Below are 22,877 nucleotides of genomic sequence, written 5' to 3'. Positions count from 1 at the left end.
TGAGAGATGTGCAAAGAGATTCTCTGTGTGAGGAAATGCCTTTTCTCCCACTAAATGGGGAGCAGACCTCACAGCATTCGTCTCTTTTTCTGCTCTTTCAGAGGTAGCAGTCATTTTGTGTTATGCTACACCCACATGGCAGCCATTTTGCGACTTGCATCTATGGAAATTTCTATAATTTCTAGGTGTGCCCACTGTCCCCAAAAAGTTTTAAGACTCCTGAAATGTTTGCATGTCCTGTTGGTTTTGTTTCATGCTCTATAGAGCACACTCCACATTATTTGGGGGGGGGGTTGTTGAAACATACCCTTAAGCCCAAAGAGAAAAATCAAGACACTAAGAAAATCTTGGTTTAATATATATATATTAGTTTCTCAGGATTTTAAGGACTTGGGTCACCAGTTATCAATATGTGTGCCAGCTACCTCATAGGCTTACAAGGATGCCACACTTTTCAGAATGAAATATTTTGGAAAGCGAGTTCTCCCACAAGAGATTCAATCCAGCCGGTATTGCCAAAAGAGGCTTTAATTTACTCTTATTTACAAGATAGTATAGAAAATAAGTTTTAAGTTACTGTTAGTATATAGGTTGTAGAATATGTAGCTTCTAAATTTATGGTGGGGGGGAACCAGCTGTGACAATTCAGAGGTGACTTTCTTGTTAAGGTTCCTATGGAAAGCACTTTGAGAAAATATATCAGACAGTTATTCAGTGTAAATTAAATATGTACGGCATAAATGGATGATGCAGGAGATACCAGCAGGTATTTCCTTCAGTGCGTAACTAGATAAATAAGGGCCAGTTCACACATTACATGGGGTATAGCCTTGCACATAGCAGGACAATTAATACTAGTGCCTTCAGAAATGTGTCTGTGTGGTTTTGGCTCCAACACGTACAAACATCACTTTCTCTACACTTTATGACTGAGAGTGGAACGTGTGGCATGACTTGGTGTTTTTTTTTAAAAAAGCATTGTGTTAAGAGGTGATGTGTGATCTCTTTTTGAGGTTGATGGCAGCCTGTTCACATGTGCAGATCTCCACACGATGCTTTGCTGGAGATGAAAAGGCATGTGTGAACCAGCTCTTTTTGCAAACATGTGTTACATTCACAATCATACATTTTTTAAGCACACACAAAAGCCATCATGGGGTATACCTAAAACAGTTATGGGGGGGGGGGGAAGTAGCCCTAAACACAAATATCTATCACACTTTATTTAAAAGGAAAGCTGCTAGTGCAAAACAATTGCATATATGCTAAAGAGGAGCCCAGCTTCAATCCAGTTTTGCTCCAAGTTTGGAGAACTAGAACTTAGATATAATCATGTGATGAGTCACATGATCAGAGCAGCAAAGCTCCCAAAAGGCCAAGTTGGGAAAGCAAAGAAGGGCAAGGGAACTAACCTGAGTGAACATAATGAGGTTGTTAGCTATTGGATAACCACTTTTGTGGTGTACGTACAACTATTCAGGGCCAGCTCCAAATTTGAGAGTCCCCTTACATTGGCAGGTCCCTCCATGGCAGCTGGGGCAGGCAGCTACAGGCCACCATTTGACATTTCCCACAATTCCTCCAGCACAGCATAACTCTGGGGTATTGTGAGACATTAAATGGGAATGTAAAATGCTTAAACATGAGCTAGACAACCCACAGTAGGAAGGTGCAAGTGTCATGTGCAAGTGTCAGTACTGGTGGAGACTGCTGGGACAGCAGAGGTCCCAGCAATTGCTTGAGGGTTGCCAGGCCCTGGTACTAGGGCCGAGGTCAGGATTAAAGAAATATGCTCTGAAGTCATGTGGGGCACCATGGAGCAAGAACCGGAAGTCAAGGGACAAAAGCCTCCTGCACCCTGAAGAACCATTCAGCACCCATTGTGCCTGACAACAGGCAGGGTGGCTGCCCTTCCAGCACCCTCATTTAGAGCCAAGCCAAGCCTTATCAACAAACCCTTCAAGGCAGCTTGCCCACTTGCCCACACATATATTTGTTAGTTATTTGAGGCTGGCCACCTGGAGGCAAATTTTATTCACCAGACAGGTTGTTGTTTTCAAGCCTGTTATAGGCATTCACACTATGCTTTGTATTAAAGCGCTCTGATCTACACCAGTTTTGTAGGTGATCCAGAACACTTCCTTCCTTCCTTCCTTCCTTCCTTCCTTCCTTCCTTCCTTCCTTTCTTCCTAGGAGGGGGTTCCAACCCTCAAAGGTGCAGAAAAAACAAAAATGAGCTAAGCCCATACCTTTGGGCTTTGTTAAGTCATTGTTCACCTCACTCACTTTCCTCGTTTACCCTGCAGGAATAGTTGCATGGTGTATTCTGCAAGAGCACAGGGCCACTGTGCTAGAAGTCAGCAACAAGAAGCCCCAACGAGAAATCTCCCTTCCTCCCGTGAAAACAGATGCATCCTTCTCTGCCTCCACACCACCCCACTTGCTTGCCAGTGTACAGATAAAATGAAATCCATGGCAAGGCTTTGCTAGCAGGCCATTTGAGGGGCTGGGGGTAAGGGGCCTCCTCTAGGAAAGCCAGCCAGGGTCATAGCTGCTAAGTACCGCTGTTTCCTGCCACCTAGCCTGCACTGCAAATGATTATTCACCATTCGCTCATTTATTAATGTGGTGCCAATTTAATGCCTGCACAATTGTTGTTGTTGTTTTAATGACATGTGAATGTTAAAAGAAGCATCTGAGGAAAATGTTAAGCACGAGGTTCCCACATGTCAGGCCCCAGAGCGCAAGAAGGGCTCATGTGAGAAAAAAGCAACCAAGCAGAACTGAAAGTAAGTTATTCTGATATCAGGAGTCCTGGAAATGGATAGCATTCATTTCATTGGGGAGGGGGAGCAGGTGTGTAGAAATATTAATACTGGGGTTGGGGGGTGCCTATGCTCATGGGTCTTGCAAGGGTCGTTTTCCTAACATTAGCCCCTTGTTCATATGGTTGCCAAAGCTGCTGCACCATTTCATGGTGGGAATGAAGGCGCATGCCCTCTCCTCCTTCACTGCGCATCTAACACACAATAAGGTCATCTCCACATTAAAAAACAAAACAGAGTTGGGGAGAGCTGTGCCTGCGTTGGCTTCCTGTGGGGAAGCGCCAAGCACCCCATCCTCTACAATTTGCAGTGGATGGCTAGCCTGGCAAGGATAGGAATTCTGCCATTGCTGGAATGCAAGAAGGTTACTATCCATGTCCCCTAAGTGCTTGCTTAAGTCTCTGACTGGAGTCTCACAGCAAGTAGTTAGTGACTCTTCACAGCCTGTTTCCATTTGAAGCTCAGGATCCAGCTGGACAGCCAAAACATAAACTGGCAGTTCCCAAACTTTGGAGACTCCCCCTGCTCCATCTCTTTTAAGAGCTTACTCGGCCTCCATCTCTCTTAAAAACAACAACTTACTTTTCCCAGCCTCAGACCAACCACCTGCTTTAGCTGGTAGGTTTATAGAGATTCTTGTGTGCTGGAGTTTGTGTTATCAATTCCACTTGCAAGAATCTTGTGGGTCAGGACAAATGGCTATTAAAGGTGGGTTTCAGGAGGTGTCCCATCCCTGTTTCCCCCCTACTCTCTTGCCAGGAAGTAAATAACCCCCAGTTTATCTAGGCTTTCAGTTGCTGTTTGCAGAACTGCTGCAAAGGGTCTCCAAGAGAGCAAGAAAAAGAGCAGAGAGAAGCCCTTCCCTTGTCCTCTTAACCCCCCTGCTGCTGTCACCTGACCCACCAAGGGGTTCCAGCCCACAGCTTGAGCTCATCAGAGCAATACTTTAAAATTACGTTTTCCCCTCCTTCTTAGCAGTGCGCAGCAAGATGACATCCCCCCATTTTCGAAACACCGACCTAGCGGAATAGTGGGAAGTTGCGCTGCGATATGGCAACATTTCAGCTAAGCCACAAAAAGCAGAAGCGCCTTCCTTTCAGGGAGCACTTCTCCTATACAGAGTCACTAGATCCTTCTGCGCCCCTTTCCGAAGCCCAGCCGGTTCCTTTTTCAGTTCTCCTAAATCTCTGATCTCTTGCAAGACCTGCGAGGCTTGCTGGAGCTGCTTTGCCGCCTCGTTGAGCAACGTCTCAGCATAGATCGGAGGCCCGTTGCTGCCCGCCTGGCCCTGTTCAAATCCCCCCTGCAAAACCTCCTTCAGAAGTTTCTCTGTTCTTTCCTGCTCGCTGGCCACTTTCCTCTCCATCTGGGCCACTTTGGAGGCAGCTCCCCGCTGGAGGAGTTGTTCCAGAAGGGGCTTCTTGGCTGGTTCCAACAGCAGGTCCCCTACGGAGGCACAGCGAGGCTTGGGAACTGGAGGATTTCCTTCAGGTTGCAAGGAGGGCAGCTGATCTTTAGTCGCCAAGTCCAAACTCTCCTTATTTGCTTCTTGCTCTGACAAAGCTTCTCCCTGCTCCTCTCCATCTTGGAAAACAGTCTCAGAGGTTTCATCGCCAGCAACACCGGGGCTTTCACCATTCGGGACATCGGGTGGGCGTCCGCCTTCAGAAAAATCCACCTCTGAGCTGTTCCTGTTCAATTTCATGCTGGCTCTCAACTTCTCTGACAGAACCTTAGGAGGAGGAGCTGGAGGTTTCAGCGTCTCCTTGGCTGCTTCAGATAAATTTTCTTTACTTCCGTGCACAGACAGATCAACGGCCTCGTCCTCCAGCTGTTTAGAAGCTGGACTGTCCCATGTTACCGTCATCTTATCAGATAAGATCTTTGGGGGAGGAACTGGAACTTTGGGAGCGTTTTTGTGACCCTCCGTTAGGTCCTCTCCGTCTAGGGTGGCTTCAGGTTCTTCGGCATCATCGCCTGTAGCAGCAACATCTTCTTCCGCAGAGTCCGCGTTGTCACCGGGTGCTGCGGTTTCCTTAAGAGGCTTCGCAGGAGGCACGGGGGGCTTCTTGGCTTCTACATCTTTGGGCACGGAGTCGGCGCTCGGCTTCTCCGAAGGAGGCATAGGCGGTTTCGTAGGTGGCATGGGTGGTTTGGGGGTCTCCTTTGGAAGAGAAACGTCAGCGGCCTCGCTTGTGTCCACCATGACGGATGGAGGACCGCTGTCTGGTACGTCCAGGTCAAGCCTCAGGATCCCATCTGACACCCCACTGGCAACCTAGGCAAGGAAACAACAAGACAGATGTTGGGCATCAGGCTGCAGCAGAAAGGGAGATGGGAAGCAGGGCCACCCCAGCAACTCCACTGAGACAATAGCTCCACCAGGTTCTTCCCTTCCGCAACTGTCTTTTGGCAGCAGCCATTCCATCAGGCTGCAGCTAAGGGAAAGAAAATAAGCAGAACCACCCATATCAGCTCTGCTGGGAGACCAGCTACATTTGGCTCCTCCTCTCCCTGAACCATCTCCATTCCACCTGGTCATTACAAGACCTACGCTTTTTTAAAAAAGAAGTGGCCCTTGCTTGTTTTTCCCCTCTCCAGATCCCTTTTTCCTTTTGTGTCATGTCTTCTAGATTGCAAGCCTACAGCGGGGATTGTCTGGCTTTTATTGCTATATGTAAGCTGCTCTAGGAGGTTTTTCATCAGAAGGGCACATTAAAAGAAGATTTACATGATAATCAGTCCTTTGAGCCACCTGGCTTTCAAAGAACAGTTTAGGAACTCCTGAAACCAAAAGGGCAATTACAGTCCTCCCTCGGCTTATGCTACCCTCGGGTAACGTAAACTTTGGGTTGCGAAAGTGGCATGCGCAGAAGTGCTATATCACGCCACATGCATGTGCAGAAGTAGCACCTCTAGTTGCAGAAACCTTGGGATCCGGCCAGAGCTCCAGAATGGATCCCGACTGCAACCAGAGGTACCACTGTACTATAGAGCTAAAATCAGGCATCTGACACAGGCACTGGGTATACACCACTAGTTTTTCCTTACTGACCACCATGCATTTATTTTTTATTTTAGTTAAGTTTTCCTTAATGTGGCAGGTTCACACAGCATGTAGGCAGACACAAGAGTGAGACCTGATCTCATCTTCCCTCCTTATGCAGAACCTCACACATGAACCAAATACTACAGAGGTCCTTCAGCACTGCTGTCGGACAACAGTAACCTTGGTTTTATTGTATTCCTTCCAACATAGAACTGTTGTCTGGAAAGTATGTCACATGGGTCCCTTACATCAGCCTTCACTAACCTGGTGCTCGACAGCTGTTTTGGACAGCAACGTCCATAATCCCCAGGCAGCATGGTTGTGCTGTCCAAAACATCTGGAAGAAACCATGTTGGCTTAAGGCTGTGAGTGGTTTGCATGAGCAGAGCCTTCTCTTGCCCAGGAGGGCCACCCCTCCAATATGCGCCTTTCCTGCCTATTGAGGTCATCATTTAAGTCCTTCTTGTGCATCCTCTCACCATCAGTGAGGGCGTCCGTGGTGACTGTTTTATTCCTTTGGGCTTTCAGTTTGGAGTGACTGTGATGCTCTGGCAATTCACTTTCACTCTACTGGTTATTATCGATTTTTAAATCGTGTACATGTTTAACCTTGATTTATGATCGTTTTACTATCATTTGGATTTGGCTTGTTGGCTAGCAGTTTCAGAGGAAACATTTGGACTAAATATAAGCACCAAATTGTAAGGTTCTGTGCACAGGAGAGGGGCGGCATGAGAGTCCAAGGCTTGACCCCATAGCTTGCAGCATAAATAACTTATATGCACGATTTACTACAGATCTGGAGGTGAGGGGACAGGAAAATGTGCTATATATAATTCCCTTGTCCAAAATTAATCATATACCATATAATATAACATAATATATACTTCCAGAACTCTTTTTCAGCTGGAACTGAGTTCCGGCACGTCAGTTGTGCACAACTGCCATTCTATGAGAACAAGGGAGGTGTTCCTAGTGAGTTCCGGCACCTCTTTTTCTAGAAAAATAGCACTATATATTTCAAACATATACATGCAAAGACAAAGACTCTCAGCTAACAAATTTAATATTTGCTGTAATGACTCTGTTCATCTTTAAGGTGACACAATATATTCTGATTGTTTTCACTACAAGAAACTAATGTGGCTACGTGCCAGGAAATTGTTTACAGGGGGAAAGCCATAGTGCAAGCATGGCCAAACTTGCCCTCCAGCTGTTTAGAGACTACAGTTCCTATCATCCCTGACCACTGGTCCTTTTAGCTAGGGATGATGGGAGTTGTAGTTCCAAAACAGCTGGAGGGCCAAGTTTGGCCATGCCTGCCATAGCGCATAGCTGTGAATGCAGATGGTCCCAGGTTCAGTCCTCAGCAACTGCAGTTGGGGATGAGAGAGACTCCTGCTTGAGACCCTGAGGAGCCACTGCCAATTAGTGCAGACAGTACTGAGGTGGTTGAACCAATGGTCTGACTCAGTATACAGCTGCTTCCTAGGTTCCAAAGACTGAACATATTGGCTCTTGTGGTGCATTTAAGATACAGAATTCAGACTACCAAACATAAAAAGTGGAGTTGGGTTTTTTTTCTAGCCTTGATTATTACCTCTTTGAGATGGTATCTGGTTGGTGGACGACGGCCCTGGGCCAATTTTGCTCTATTTCGTGTCACGTGTTCCAGAGAGAGGTCTGGATCAACCTTCACCTTTAAACAGGGAAGAAAACAGAGGAGGGAAACAACATCACCTTCTTTGCCCATGAATGGATGAAGACTAAAGGAATCCAGCCTTCCAACCCTGCTAAAACTACCAAGTTTCACACATTAATTGATACAGCACAGAAATCAATCACTGCATTAAAAACAACTATGAGGTATAATTTATATAAGAGATGGCCTTGTTTTTCCAACCCTCCCGGCACCAAGTAGAGAGTTAGCCACTTCTGATCTGGAGAGCAGTAGCCCTCGCGTTACAATAGGAAAGGTCTCTGGAACATAGGACTGTAACTCAGTGGTAGAACAGTCTTTGCACACAGGAGGTCCTAACAATTCTACATAAGGCAGGGAAAAATAACAGAAGCATAGAACTGTAGAGTTGGATGGAACCACAAGGGTCATCTAGTCCAACCCCCTGCAATGCACAAATCTTTTGCCCAACGTCGGACTCAAACACACAACTCTGAGATTAAGAGCCCCATGCTCTACCAACTGAGCTACCCTAGGACAGTGTTTCCCAACCACTGTTCCGTGGCACACTAGTGTGCCGCGAGATGTTGCCTGGTGTGCCGCGGGAAAAATTAAAAAATTCGAAAGATATTTTTTTTTTAAGTCAAATTTTCGATTGGGGCGCCGTCACTAGATGACCCCTGGGGTTCCCTCCCTCCCTCCCGCTCTGCGCCTCCCTCCTCCTCCTCCTCCTCCTCCTCCGGGGAGGCCCTTCCTGGCTCTCGGCCAAGGCTTGGCGGCTGCCACTCACTCACTCACTCGCTCGCCCACCCGTCCCTCCATCCCTGCACCCGGCCTCTCCCCCTCCGTCCCCGACGCGGGGGCTGCCGGGATCAGTAGTCCCCTCGGCCTTGGGCTCCGCGCCCGCGCGGGGTGTGCAAACTACGTTTCCCAGCGTGGCCTGGCGGGCCGGGCGTTTTGTTTGAAGCGCTCTTCTCCCGGCCATGGAATGAGCGCAGCGGCGGCAGCCGGGCGGGCAGGGGCTCTTCCGCGCAGACCCCGCGCAGCCTGCCTGCGCCCCCGCGGAGATCGGGCGGCAGGATGGAGCCCGGGGATCCCCGCGGAGGCGGAGCGGCGGAGGCAGCCCCCCAGGTAGGGCTGCGTCGGGGGGGGGGTTAATTTTTGCAATGCTGCATCCACGCTGGAGGGGACGCATCGGACCGCGGGGAGACCCCTTGGCGGGCGTGCAAGGCAATGCATGCGTGCAGGCGTTGCATGGAGTGCAGTGCAATGCAATGGCAACGCGGCGCCCTGCATGCATGCAACTTCCACCGGCGCTCCGGACTTGGCAGGTGAGGGGGGTCCCCAGTGGGCGGCAGAGAGAGCCGGGAGGGCGAAGGGGAGCCGGGGGGGAGCAGCGCTGCTCCCCGAGCCGAGCCCGGGGAGAAACTTCGGCGTCGTTGCCCCGGGTGTTGGAAGCGGAGGCTGGCAGGGGCCCCTCACCTGCAAAACCTGGTTGCCTCTCATATATTTCGTGCATTGCATTCATCGCCCGCTTTCTCCTCCAAGGAGCTCCCGGGGGCGCGCGTGGTTCTCCCCGTGTTATCCTCGCAACAACAGCCCTGCGAGGTGGGTCAGGCGAGTGGCCCAAGGGAGCACCCAGGGATTGTCCTGGCCAGGTGGGGTGATTTGAACCCTGCTCTCTGCCCGGTCTTCGTCCTCATTTAGCCCCCACATGTGCATGACTGTGCATGACTGAGGTTTTCCCCCCTCATCTTGGCTATGGTGTGAGTCTGTGCTGTTAATTAATGGGGTTCTGCCTTCGGAGAAGATGAGCCAGCCCTCAAGGAGGTGATTATGTAATTTGCTAGCAATTCATGTCCCTCCCGGCGTGACGGTGCGCGCTGACGTCACGGGGCTGTAATGGTGGTGTGGCTCGAGATTTTTTTCATGAAACAAGTGTGCCTTTGCCCAAAAAAGGTTGGGAAACACTGCCCTAGGAATCTTATTCTGAAACCCTGAAGAGCCATTTGGTGTAGACAACACTGAGAGAATATCTATGTTCTCTCATCTTATACTAGGAAGGAGGACATGTCAGTTTTCAATCTCAAACTAGACCCTTCCACTCAAACTACTTAGGGTCTCAACAATGCCGTTAACATCTCTTCTCTGCTAAAGAGAGCCCCCTACCACCAGGATGAAAAAGTTGGCTGTCACAAGTTTCTAACATTTGCCAGAGGGGTACAAGCAGGTATTTGGGGTCCATTGTTCAAACTGCCATTGTTCAAACATTTAAAAATTACAAGCTCTTTCTGAAAATCGACTGATTGTGTGTGAAGCAGCCCTGACTTCCAAATAACTATATAGTACATATAATACTGCCATGCAGGGGCTGGTGGTTATATTATCCTTGATATGCAATTGCACTGGAATGTATAGTATATTCGTCATTAATCAATATGTTGTTGTGATTGGCAGTTCATTTTATGATAACCTTAAATGTTACAATGTTCATATAAAATGTTACAATGTTCATATAAAGCACTGATAAACTGACATATTTGTCAGCTTGATGTGTTAAGTTTTGAAATGATTTTAGTATTTGATTGTTGTGAGCAATGATGTATTGACTTATTGATACAATAAGTAAAGATTTTCTGCTGTAGCAGATTCCAATAACCTTAGAATCATGCTGAGATTTTTCAGCAATGGAGAAAAGAGCCCCATTAAAGTCTTTTCTAGCACCCTTCTGGATTCTCTTCTCGTACATAGTTCTTTTTCCAGAAAGACCCAAGTTTTCAGCCTTAGATGCTTTGGAAGCCTGCTCACCCAGGAGACTCTTCCTTTTGGACGCTGTCAGCAAGGGGCAGATGGAGTTCATTAGCACACCCACCCACCAGAGGAAAACAATATGTCCAGACTTCACAATACACTAGTTCAGGGCATCCACAGCCGCCTCTGGCAGCGACTCCATAGATACAGCAAACGCTGCCAGCATCACCCAACATGACATCACTTCTGCAATTCCTTCTTCCTGTGTAACGGGAGCCCTGAATGCCTTGAATTCAGCCTCCCCCCCCCCCCCCCGCCTTGGATTTGCAAGGCAACTGCAATTAGTCTGCTGTTCCCAGCTGGCCCTGTTGTGCTCAGTTTGAGGAGCGGCGATACCACGACGCTCAAAGCCAATTCAGTTCTGCTAGAAGGGGGAAATGTTGTTGGTGGGAGAGGGATGGGTTAGTTCTTATGAAACCGTTTCCTTCTCAACGGTTACAGCTCCACACTGCACACACACACACACAAATCTCCCTTTGGGCTTAATTGCGAGAGAGAGCGAGGAGGGGAGGAGACGGAAAGCCAGACTCCAAGTTCATTCAGAGTTTACATTCCGCTGCCAAAACTGCCCTTGATACAGGCCCACAGAGGGCCAGCCCAAGCGGATTTTCTTCTCCGGCCAAAATAAATCCTTTCCCCTCGGCACCGCCAAGCCTAGAGCTAGATGCAATACTGGGGGGAAAAACCACCCACCTGAAATTCACTTGCTCATGTGATATCACTGCTTATAGGAGGAGCAGGTGTGGGACGTATTGCAGCCTGAGAGCTGCACTCCTTCATGGGAAACCCTCAGGGGGGGCACATGTCAGTGGGGCCAGGGGCTGGGCCAGAAGCAAACGGTGAAGCGGCTGGAAGGACTTTTACCTCTGGATAGGTGACAGAGACGCGGGTGGCGCTGTGGGTTAAACCACAGAGCCTAGGACTTGCCGATCAGAAGGTCGGCGGTTCGAATCCCCGCGACGGGGTGAGTTCCTGTTGCTCAGTCCCAGCTCCTGCCAACCTAGCAGTTCGAAAGCACATCAAAGTGCAAGTAGATAAATAGGTACCGCTCTGGCGGGAAGGTAAACGGCGTTTCTGTGCGCTGCTCTGGTTCGCCAGAAGCAGCTTAGTCATGCTTGCCACATGACCCGGAAGATGTACGCCAGCTCCCTCAGCCAATTAAGCGAGATGAGCGCCGCAACCCCAGAGTCGGTCACAACTGGACCTAATGGTCAGGGGTCACCTTTACCTTTACAGTAGGTGACATTCCAGGAAGGAGAGGTGTGTGTGTGCAGATTTCTGCACGGCTGGGATGTAGCCTGCTGGACAAAAGTAAGAGTCACATCCACTGCTCCACCCAGTTTTGCCTCTGGCCCCACCTACCACGGGCGTGTGGCTCTTGGAAGGCTGCCAATGAGGGAATGTGGCCTCAGGGATGAAAAGGTTTCCCTATTCCTGCTACAGACAATGCTGAGCTGGATGGACCAGTATGAAGCAGAGCAGAAAGCAGCTCCCTGTCGTTCACGCTACCTCGTCCAGTATTCTGTTTTTGCCCCGGTTGATGCCGTCATTGAGAGCTTTCATCCACGACTCCTTTTCTTCCCCGCTGGATGCCTGAAATTTGATATCTTGCACCTGAGAAAGAAAAAGAGAGAGGTGTGGACTATACTCAAGGACTGCAATTTGGGTTTACAGTTGGCTTGTGTGTTTTTTTTTTCTTTGTAAAATAAGATCAATGCCCATCCCGCATTTCAATCAATGCTGAGAAATCCACCGAAGCACGGGCAACGGCTAAACCAGGCAGTTCAAAGGAACAAAGATTTTCTTGTGCTGCAGATCAGGGTTGAAAAAGTTGATCACACCCAACTGCAGAGGACCAGCCACCTTCTAAAGAACCAGCAATCTACTTTCCTGTAGACCAGGGGTGATTAACCTGCAGTCCTCCAGATGTAACTGGACTTCAGGTCCAATCATTCCTGACTATTGGCCATGCTGTTGAAGGCTGTTGAGGGTTGGAAGTCCAAAAACATTTCGAGGGACAAAGGTTTCCCATCCCTGCTGTAACGTGTAAATTCAGTTTTAGCCCAGCTAGAAAATGTGTTTTCAGCCAGGGATGGGGAAGCTATGACCTTCCAGATGTTGTTGGACTTCAACTCCCATCACTATAATATAATATAATATAATATAATATAATATAATATAATATAATATAATATAATATAATATAATATAATATAATATAATATAATATAATATAATATAATATAATATAATATAATATAATATAATATAATATAATATAATATAATATAATATAATATAATAATTTATTATTTATATCCGACCCATCTGGCTGGGTTTCCATGACCATGGCCATGCTCATTGGGGTTGATGGGAGTTGGAGTCCAAAAACATCCAGAGAGCGACACGTTGACCACTGGACTGGTATCTACTGGGTGACTGGATTCTTCCAAAGAATTCTGGAGTTCGTGGGCCTCTGTTATTTACTAGAGACACCTGTAAACATGTAAAAGGTGGCTAACAGCACTTAAAATCAGTGGTTTGGATCTTAACTCTCTTTCTATCTTTGGAAAAGAGTTCACATTTGTGAAAAATGAAAGTAAATGGCTGTGGCGCCCCCAAGCAGAATCCCCAGCATCTTCAGGTAGGGCTGGAGAGTGGCTGCCAGTCAGTGTAGACAACACTGAGCTAGATAGAAGAATCTTCAGACTTGGTATAATGCAGTTTTCAGTGTTCATATAAATGGGACATTGCTGCCTTCTCCTTCCTTCTGTAGTCCCATGTGCTCTTCCGTCTGTTTCTGTGAGCTGGGGGGGGGGTGCAGATGGAGTGGGGGGTTGGGCAGAAATCGCCTTGGCCACATGCATTAATGGAAGAGCAATTTAGGATCTAAGGCAATAAGCACAACAGCAACACCCTAAAAGCTCAGTATTGTCTGGTGGTGGCTCTCCAGGGTTTCAGGCAGTCCAGCCTGGAAGTTCTGAGGACTGAATCTGGGACCTCAACTACTGAACCACAGCTCTTCCTCTAAAAAGTGAGTGAGATTCTAGTCCTCATTATTCTGAATAGTTGATTGGAATGGGGTGCTGCCTTATACCAAGTCAGAATATTGGCCCATCCAGCTCAGTATTGTCCACACTGACTGGCAGCAGTTCTCCAGGGTTTCTAACACAGGACATTCTTATGCCTATCTGGAGATGCCGGGGATTGAACCTGGGACCTTCTGCATGCAAAGCAGATGTTCTTCCACTGAGCTATGTCCCTTCCCCGCCTCTGCCCCCTTGTAGACAATACTGAGCAAGGTCTAACTCTGTAAAAGGCAAACCTGATGGGTTGTTTTTTTTTCCTGCTGCTGCAGCTGCTACCAAGGTAAAAAGGGTCAGCAGCCCAAGCAGACAACCAAGAGGGACAGTTTGCTGGATGGACATTGTGCTCCTCCCAAGTGCCCAGCCAGCTGAGTCTGAGTCACCCTTATAAACACAGCCCTGCAGTGCCAGGAAAAAAAAGCTGTTCTGGCAAATCACAGCATGAGAGCACCCATGCTGAACAACCCGTGCAGCTTACTGTAATTTTAAGAGTGTCCCAATAGCCCAGCCATCTTTTTCCATGACAAGCTGTTGGCTAGAAACCCACAGAATGAAGGCGGGGGGAAAGGTGTGTTTTGGGAAGGGAGTCACACATTTTATTTGGAGAGAGAGAGAGAAGTCACTCGATGCATTCCAAAACAGACACGCTTCCCCCACGAAATAACAGCAGCAGCATCCATCTAAATTGCCCAGAACAGTAAGAAGAGGAGTTGAAGGAGGCCTTCCAAGCCTGTCAGTCTGGTCCACAGGACTTTACCCCAAACCATGTCCCTTTTCACACAGCTCACATCAGTCCTCCAGATGCGGCCCCATAAAGTGCTTCTGCTTGGCTGAAAAGCATCCTTGAACCATGATACCTGTATACCTGAAGGAGCATCTCCACCCCCATCGTTCAGCCCGGGCACTGAGATCCAGCGCCGAGGGCCTTCTGGCGGTTCCCTCATTGCGAGAAGTGAGGTTACAGGGAACCAGACAGAGGGCCTTCTCGCTAGTGGCACCCACCCTGTGGAACACCCTCCCCTTCAGATGTGAAGGAAATAAGCAGCTATCCTATCTTTAAAAGACATCTGAAGGCAGCCCTGTTTAGGGAAGTTTTTAATATTTAATGCTGTATTGTTTTTAACATTTGATTGGGAGCCGCCCAGAGTGGCTGGGGAAACTCAGCCAGATGGGTGGGGTATAAATAATAAATTATTATTATTATTATTATTATTATTATTATTATTATTATTATGCCTCTTGCTTTCCTGGATGAAACGTTCGTGTTGAGGAATACAGTGGTATCTCGGGTTAAGTACTTAATTCGTTCCGGAGGTGTCCGTACTTAACCTGAAACTGTTCTTAACCTGAAGCACCACTTTAGCTAATGGGGCCTCCTGCTGCTGCCGCTGGAGCCCAATTTCTGTTCTTATCCTGAAGCAAAGTTCTTAACCTGAAGCACTATTTCTAGCTTAGTGGAGTGTTTAACCTGAAGCATATGTAACCCGAGGTACCACTGTATAGCCTGCAGTATCAAGGTGATGCTGTAATTTGCTCCACCCACTTTGCCTCTGGCTCCACCCACCAAAGTACGGGGCCCCCGGAATATTGTCCCTACACCTGGTCTGACCAGCAGCAGCACTTTAGGATCTAAGACAAATAAAATTCCACCCCATCCCAGGAGACTTCTGATTGGAAGAGCCAGGGATTGAATCTGGATTTTTTTCTGCACAATATCTTTGGATCTGCATATTCTTCCAAATGGACAGCTGGATTAGACTCCTCATCACGCGACAGAGGCCGTGAAATTTCTAAGCATCCTGGCAAATTTTCAGCATCTAGAGATGCAATATGGGCACGAGTCTCTCCCCGGGCCCCCACCTCCGAAAGTGAACCCATACCCTCACGTCAAATCCTCAGACGTGAGGTGACTCTCTCTCCCCCCCGCCCCACCTCTCATCCTACCCCTTGACAAGAAAAAGCAACTGCAGTCCGCTTGGGGTCAGGGAGTAGAAGGGGCTGAAGCTTCAGGACAGAGGAGCAAGTGTCACAAATGTGTGTTGATGCTCTGTTGATATATCTTCCCACAGCTGCAATTCCAAAACAGGAAAATAAAAAGGGACACACAGTTGTGTATGCTGGCCTGCTAATGGAAGCCCGGTGTAACATCTGCACAATTATGTTGCCTGTCAACACTCGCGCCAGATTCCCAGTGAATGCAAGCTATGTGGGGGTTGGGGAGTCTCTGAACAGTAAACTTTTCGTTGGCGTGAGTCAACCACTCCAGCCACAGAGTTTCATTCTGAAATGGGTCCCCCTGAATCCCTTTGTCCCTCAGCAAGGCAGGATCAGAAACCAAGAACTGCAAAAGGGATTTGTGCACTGAAAGGCTCCGCAAAAACCCCAAATGCCTTTGCAACAGTGTACAGAGATCCTCCATGTGAGGGGTGATCCTGAGCCAGTTATACAGGCGATGAATTTGCAGCTGGTGGGAGACACATCTGGATGGGAGGGGGGCAGAGAAGGCCTACACAGTGTGACCCAGGATCTCACTCTGCCCCCCCTGTGTGTTCTTTCAAGGCATGCAGGAATTAGAATAATGAGTGTGTGGCTAAGAGAAGTTTCATGTTAATGTTAAGTAAAGGAAAAGAGACCCCTGACCAGGTCCAGTCGTGACTGACTCGGGGGTTGCGGTGCTCATCTCGCCTTATTGGCCGAGGAAGCCGGCGTACAGCTTCCGGGTCATGTGGCCAGCATGACTAAGCCGCTTCTGGAGAACCAGAGCAGCGCACGGAAATGCCGTTTACCTTCCTGCCGGAGCAGTACCTATTTATCTACTTGCACTTCGAGGTGCTTTCGAATTGCTAGGTTGGCAGGAGAAGGGACCGAACAACAGGAGCTCACCCCGTCGCAGGGATTCGAACCGCCAACCTTCTGATTGGCAAGTCCTAGGCTCTGTGGTTTAACCCACAGCGCCACCCGCGTCCCTATGTTAATGAGAGGTTATAAGAGAAGCCACTGGTCCTCTGGGCTACTGCCACATAGTAAGTAGTGTAGTGGCAAACTCAGAAGTGCAGGGTCCCTTCATAATAGTCACAGCTATGACTCCTCATTGTCACACCCCCTCACAGCCATGCCCATTCTAAGATTATACAATAATAATAATAATAAGGAATCCATTGCAATGATCAGTGCAGATCTGTGTTGCCTTTTAGCTACTATCTACTATTTTCTGTGCACATACACGGGCAAATGATTTGGAGTGCTCCAATATCTTCCTTTGGAATTACTTAAGTTGCATTTCCCTTATACGTAACAGAACCTACCTACCGTTCTCTTGAAACTGAGTCAGTGACTGACAGTGGCGTAGCGTGGGTTGTCAGCACCCGGGGCAAGGCAAGTAATTTGCGCCCCCTAACCCTTGAGCCAGGTAGGGGCAGAGAGCTGCGAGTGCGCCCCCCCAGATGTTGCGCCCGGTGCGGCCGGCCCCCCCTGCACCCCCCCACGCTACGCCACTGGTGACTGACTCACCTCCTTTCAAGCTGACTGGCTCCAATCAACACAAAGTTGGTTCATCTCAGTAGATAAAAGAACTTCTATTTCATGCTGATTGGGCAGTTCTGGGATGCTAGAGGCACGGACCCTGCTGCAGAAAGCATTGACGGTGTTATGTACTGAGTTGAATAGGATCCAAAATGCAACAGTCTGATTGGTCCTAGAACAATAGGATCCAAAATGCAGCAGTCTGATTGGTCCTAGAACAATAGGATTCAGAATGTAGCAGTCTAATTGGTCCCAGAACTATGCAGCAGTATGATTGGTCTGCAGGAGCCACCCAATCCAGCGCCAGATGGAAGTGAATCCACAACCTGATTGGCCTACAGGAGAATTCCGGAATTAGCCAATCACGTGCAGATACTTTGGGGGAACTTTCATTCCTCCTCACCACTATGAGCTGAATAAAGAGCATGAAATCCACTCTCAACTCCGAGTATATTTCAGACCACTTGCAACCCTGAATCACCTCTGTTTGCTCCCATAAGTCTGACCCTTCCAACAGGCAGAACGAGAAGGCTGCTACACGGGAAAGTCCAGCTCTTCAAGAAGCTACACCATACCCCTAGATAAAGCAACACAGCACACACTTTATATACTGAAGGTTTTCAGTTCAATCTCTGACTTCTCAAGCCAATACATCTGCATGACACTCTGGAGAGCTGTGAAAAAGAACAGCTGTGAAGCATGGATAAGTACACAGCACCAAGAAGAAGTACTGGCTTCTTGGGGAGGGGTGACAGATAAACGCAATTCATCCATGTACAAAGAGAAGGACATCCTACCTTGTGACCCGGAGACCGGATTAAAATGAACCGATTTTTCCTTTTCAGGAGGGCACGCAACTCTTGGCACCTGTCGTACCGTTCCAGCTCCACGGTCTCGACACACTTCTGTTCGTCCTGCAAGGGGCGGGGGAATAAAACGCACTGGGTTACTCTGATCTAGGACATGAAACCAAGTGCAATGTTGTGCGGAGGGCACTGGGCTTGGACTAGGACGGCCTGGGTTCGAATCCTGCCTCAAGCCGAGGCCCAGTGGCCAGGCCTTGACCAGCCATTCTCATTTCAACAAGCGTTCTAGGCTGTGCAATTCTGCAAGGGTGTAAAAAGCTCACAGATTGCAACACTGGACGACAGAAGGCAGCTTGTGAGTGTGGAAATGGAACTTAGTGATTTAAGTTCATGGCCGAAGGAAAAGAACACAGATGTAATAAAATTCACACACAATTAGGAATTTCAAACTTTTACACAGAGATGGAAAATATAAGAGTATGTCTACCATATATGAAAGAAGAGTCATTTTTTCTCATTTTGGATAATTTTTTCCTGCAATTTCCGCTACTTTACATCACTTAAGATGGTTCTGCTTGTGGTGAGGAACGGCAAGGAGTTTCACAGGGAATTGAAATAAATCTCTTTGCCCCCCCAGCCCCCTCAACTGCTGGAAATGTTACATCCTTTTGTGCCTACGGACCAGGTGTGAGGAACCTGCAGCCCTCCATGTTGCTAGACTACAACTCCCATAATCCCTGACCATCAGTCATGCTGATGCTGAGGCTGACAAGGTTTGGAGTCCAGCAACTGCTGGAGGAGCACAGGTTCCTCACAGTGGGAATGTCAGCACAGGTAAGGAGGCCCAATTGACTGCACTGTAGAAGCAACTAAAATGGTCACTGGGCAGCAATATTCTAAGGGTGCAAAAGTGTGCTGTTCCAAATTCCCTTGAGACGAAACATGTCCATATATCTGGTGCTGCTTGCTGGGTAAAGCAGAAAAATAATCTTATCATTATGGGCCCAATCCTGCAAAATCTAGCTTGTGCAAGAACCAAGTCACAGGAAACTGAACACAACGGAAACGTTGAGCAAACACAGATTATTTTTGTCTGGGTCCGTTTGAAGTCACAAGAAGCTCACCAGTCAAAGCATATATAGCTAGATTGAGATTGCCTCTCTCAATATTACTGCCCTGTCCCAGCCCAGCAGAGTCATGGGGTGCCTGAAACCCCACTGGTTTTCATTCTTCTTCTTTTTACTTTCTCTCTCTCTCTCTTTGCATTACAAGCAAATCCCAGCTCATTAAGCACATTTAAACCATACTATAACATATAAGAGCTTGCCCCCAAGGTGAGGCCACAAAACACAGGAGTTCTGCCTCAAACTTTATTGCTTCCATTACATATAAAATCATTTTTCTCACACCTGAAAACTGGCACTGCTTTAGATGCTACGTGGTTTAAATTGTATTTTTACTGCATCTTTTATTTCTTATATATTGCATTTTATTGTATTACAATTTGAATCCCATAGGTTTCATATTGCGATACCATAAAATACAAGACAAGAAGCCATAACAAATACAATTAAAGATCAGTATGGATAGTTACTGTGAAGGACGTGCTGTCTCCCGTCTTCAACTACAAATTAACAGAGACAAACCCTCGCAGAGCTATAATTTGCAGAGTTCTCTGGGAAGAGGCATTGATTGTTAAACCTCTCAGGGAATCGGACCTCTGTGAGGAGTACAGGGGTTAACCATTCTCAGCAATATAACAGATCACAGTTCCCAGGATTCTTTGGAGGAAGCCATAACTGTTTAAAGTGGTTTGATACTGCTTTAAATGAACGGTATGGGTGTGGCCTAAGATTTAGTTTCCAGATTGGTCTGCTTCTGTACATGGAATCTGGGAGCAGGATGTGTCATCTTGTCCTTTGTCTCAGGCAGAAAGACATCATCAGCCAGTCCTGAGCAGGTATGTGTTGGAGAAGGCACGGCTTTAAATATTGAAATACCCAAACCACTTAGGGCTTTATAGGTAATAACCAGCACTTTGAATTGTGCCCAGGAATGAATCATAGAATTGTAGACTTGGAAGTTAGTAAGGTAAAGGGACCCCTGACCATTAGGTCCAGTCGTGACCGACTCTGGGGTTGCGGCGCTCATCTCGCTTTATTGGCTGAGGGAGCCGGCGTACAGCTTCCGGGTCATGTGGCCAACATGACTAAGCCGCTTCTGGCGAACCAGAGCAGCGCACTGAAACGCCGTTTACCTTCCCGCCGGAGCGGTACCTATTTATCTACTTGCACTTTGAGGTGCTTTCGAAGTGCTAGGTTGGCAGGAGCAGGGACAGAGCAATGGGAGCTCACCCCGTCGCAGGATTCGAACCGCCGACCTTCTGATCGGCAAGTCCTAGGCTCTGTGGTTTAACCCACAGTGCCACCCGCGTCCCAAGACTTGGAAGTTACCCTGAGGATAATCTAGGCAAATCCCCTCAATATGCAGGAATATGCAACTGTCCCATGAAGGGATCGAACCTGCAAAGTTGACATGATCAGCACCACCAACGAGCTGGAAGCCAGTTCAGACTGAAAGGGGAAAATAGTATTCTGCTCAAAATACCAGTGAGCCCTGAGAACACTCTGGGAGCTGTATTATTATTATTATTTATTGAATTTATATACCACCCTATACCTGGGGGTCTCAGGGTGATTCACAGAATGAAATCAAGACATAAAACCACAAAATACATAATATTTGCACCAGCTAGCATTTCCTCCTAACTTTTCAAGGGCAGCCCTATGTGAAGCATGTTGCAGTAATCCATGCTAAATGTGCCCAAGGTACATGCGACAGTAGCCAGATCAGCTTCACCTAAAAAAGGGTTGAGTTGGCACACACTCAGACTGTTCCTTATATGATAATACAATAGTGTGGTGTGTGGGTGTGGGTGTGAAGGAATCCCTTTGCTACCTTTCATTGCACAAGGCTAACACTATTGTTATCATTTTATTTATTTATATCCTGCCCTTTTTGCAGAACTGGGATTCAAGGTGGCTCACAAAAATTAAAGCAAACATAAAAAAGCACAGATAGCTAAAAGATAATAGTTAAAAAGGCATTTTATCTACAATAGAATTAAACAAGTTATAGAAATACAGCACAGCACTATTAAAGGCCCCTTCCTTAAAACCAGTCTGTTCCCAAAAGTCTGTTGGAATAAAGCAGTCTTCACCTGCCAGTCAGCCACAATACAACCACTGTCTTATATTTCTCCGTTTGTATTTCATTGTATATTTTGGCCACGCAGAAAAGAATATTTAAAAATACCTATTTCTCTCTATCTACCCTTATACTATGGGAGGGGACTAAGTCCTAGACCCAGAACTACTTTTTCAGATCAAGTACAAATACCATCACACCAATTGCTCATTGCAAGCTTGAGGGACCACCTTCGCCTCTTGCTTGTGTATTTTAAGCTCTCATGCAAACTGACTGTAATTTTTGCAATTCACTGCCATTTACCTCCCACCGTCTAGTTTTCTCCTTTATATATCTGCCAATTAACATTTCCCTTAAATCTGAGTCCACAAGAACTTATGCCATAATAAATTTGTTAAGGCCCAAAGGCTCTTAAATTGCCTTTGCTTCAAGACACCAACCCTATGGAAATCAACTGGAGAAGAAAGTGCTATTGAGCCAGCAACATCTGGAGAGGTATCACCAGAGGTGTCACCATCTAAGGCAGAGAAGAAAACACAATCAGACAAGTGTCCTTCATGCCCATGAATGGGCAAAGAGGAGAAAGGGGAAAGGCAGACCAGAAGGTATGAAGGACAATTGCCTTGGCGCTCAGTAGCAGTCAGGAAGATGAGCCATGGCAATTAAATCAGGGGTTTGTTGTGAGTGCATCTTTTAAATTTCTTATCTCTCCCAGGACTTGATGACTTCCAGCTGCCCAGGGGATTAACGATTGATTAGGAACGCCTATATTTCTCATTGTAGCCTAGCCGCTGCTATCTGGGATCTGGACCACTGGCATGTGTTGCACGTGGAGCTTCCTTTGAAGGCTTTTCATTAAAAGACAATGCGGGGGGGGGGGCGACGGGGGACTGCTAGGCTACCAACCGGGACTGGTGGAAGCAAACACACTTTGCCAGCCCAACGCTCCCAACAGTTGCCAGTCCATTTCCGATCTCAATCCAGGAAGCTTGCCTTAAAAACACAGTAGCATTATGTTGCTGGGATTGAGCAGGGATCCTGACACCGAGTTTAGAGTCTACTGAGGCAACAACATTCACTCCATACATTTAAAGCACCATGACACCGCTTTAAACACCAGTGGCTTCCCTTGAATAATCCTGGGAAATGCCATTTGCTAAGGGAGCCGAGAGTAGTTAGGAGACCCCATTCCCCTCACAGAGCTTCAATTCTCAGAGTGGTTTAGCAATCAAACCCTCTTCACAGGGACCTCTGGGAATTGGAGTGCTGTGGGGATTTTCTAACCCCTCTCAGTACTTTTAACCAACTACACTTCCCAGGATTCATTGGGGGGAACCATGCAGATGGGGCCTGGGTTTATGCTTGAGTAGCCACAGTAGTCTGGTTTCATGGCCTGGAGCCTCACGTGGGCTGCTAAACCCAAGGCTGGGACACAGGAGCCATCTGGACCAGATCTCACAGCACTAGGGCTTATAGAACGAGGACTAGGACCCTCATGGGACCCTCTCCTGGGTCCAAGGAAGTCAGAGGCTGAAAAGGGCTCAATCCAGTCCCAGTCTCCAGTAGAACAGGTTGCCCACTAGAAACTCTCCATGGTCCTGCAGGTTCCTCGGACAAGACCCTTTCTGGTCCAAAGCTGTTCTCTTTATCAATTTTGTACTGGTGACATACTTGGTATTTGTGGGTGCTTGTGTACTTTTACGCTGCATTCCTGAAGGATGGGTTTTAACTGCAGAACAATAGCGAGCCAAGAGACACTGCAAAACTAGAAGGATAAATACTCACCATCTATCATGCAATGGTCTGGAGACCATAACATCCTTGCTATATCTGAACACACATTTTAGAAACATCAGCTTCATTTGTATACATATTTGGACATTTGGTTGGCAT

At 47.5% G+C, this 22,877-nt stretch overlaps 1 protein-coding gene across 2 annotated transcripts in view; it reads right to left on the bottom strand.

Annotated features, from left to right (window-relative positions):
- Positions 1–355: 355 nt before the first annotated feature.
- Positions 356–22,877, bottom strand: part of PLEKHO2 (pleckstrin homology domain containing O2) — a 36,817-nt gene continuing 14,295 nt past the window's right edge. Inside the window, exons 3-7 of one of the 2 annotated variants that reach the window (XR_014519053.1) lie at positions 17,769–17,885; positions 11,873–11,977; positions 7,475–7,573; positions 3,432–5,103; positions 356–3,347 (exon numbers count right to left, since the gene is read on the bottom strand). Coding sequence is in view for 1 of the 2 variants with exons in the window: in XM_083475123.1 (XP_083331249.1) it covers positions 3,922–5,103; positions 7,475–7,573; positions 11,873–11,977; positions 17,769–17,885 (1,503 nt within the window). In the remaining variant the exon portion in view is untranslated. Of the gene's footprint in view, positions 5,104–7,474; positions 7,574–11,872; positions 11,978–17,768; positions 17,886–22,877 lie in introns of both variants that reach the window. The other variant, XM_083475123.1, reaches the window with a different exon arrangement.

Source organism: Podarcis liolepis (assembly GCF_965112155.1).
Source record: "Podarcis liolepis genome assembly, chromosome: 14".
NCBI classification, from domain to species: Eukaryota; Metazoa; Chordata; class Lepidosauria; order Squamata; family Lacertidae; genus Podarcis; species Podarcis liolepis.
Note: the sequence above shows the minus strand (reverse complement) of the source record. Positions and strands in the feature narration are given on the sequence as shown.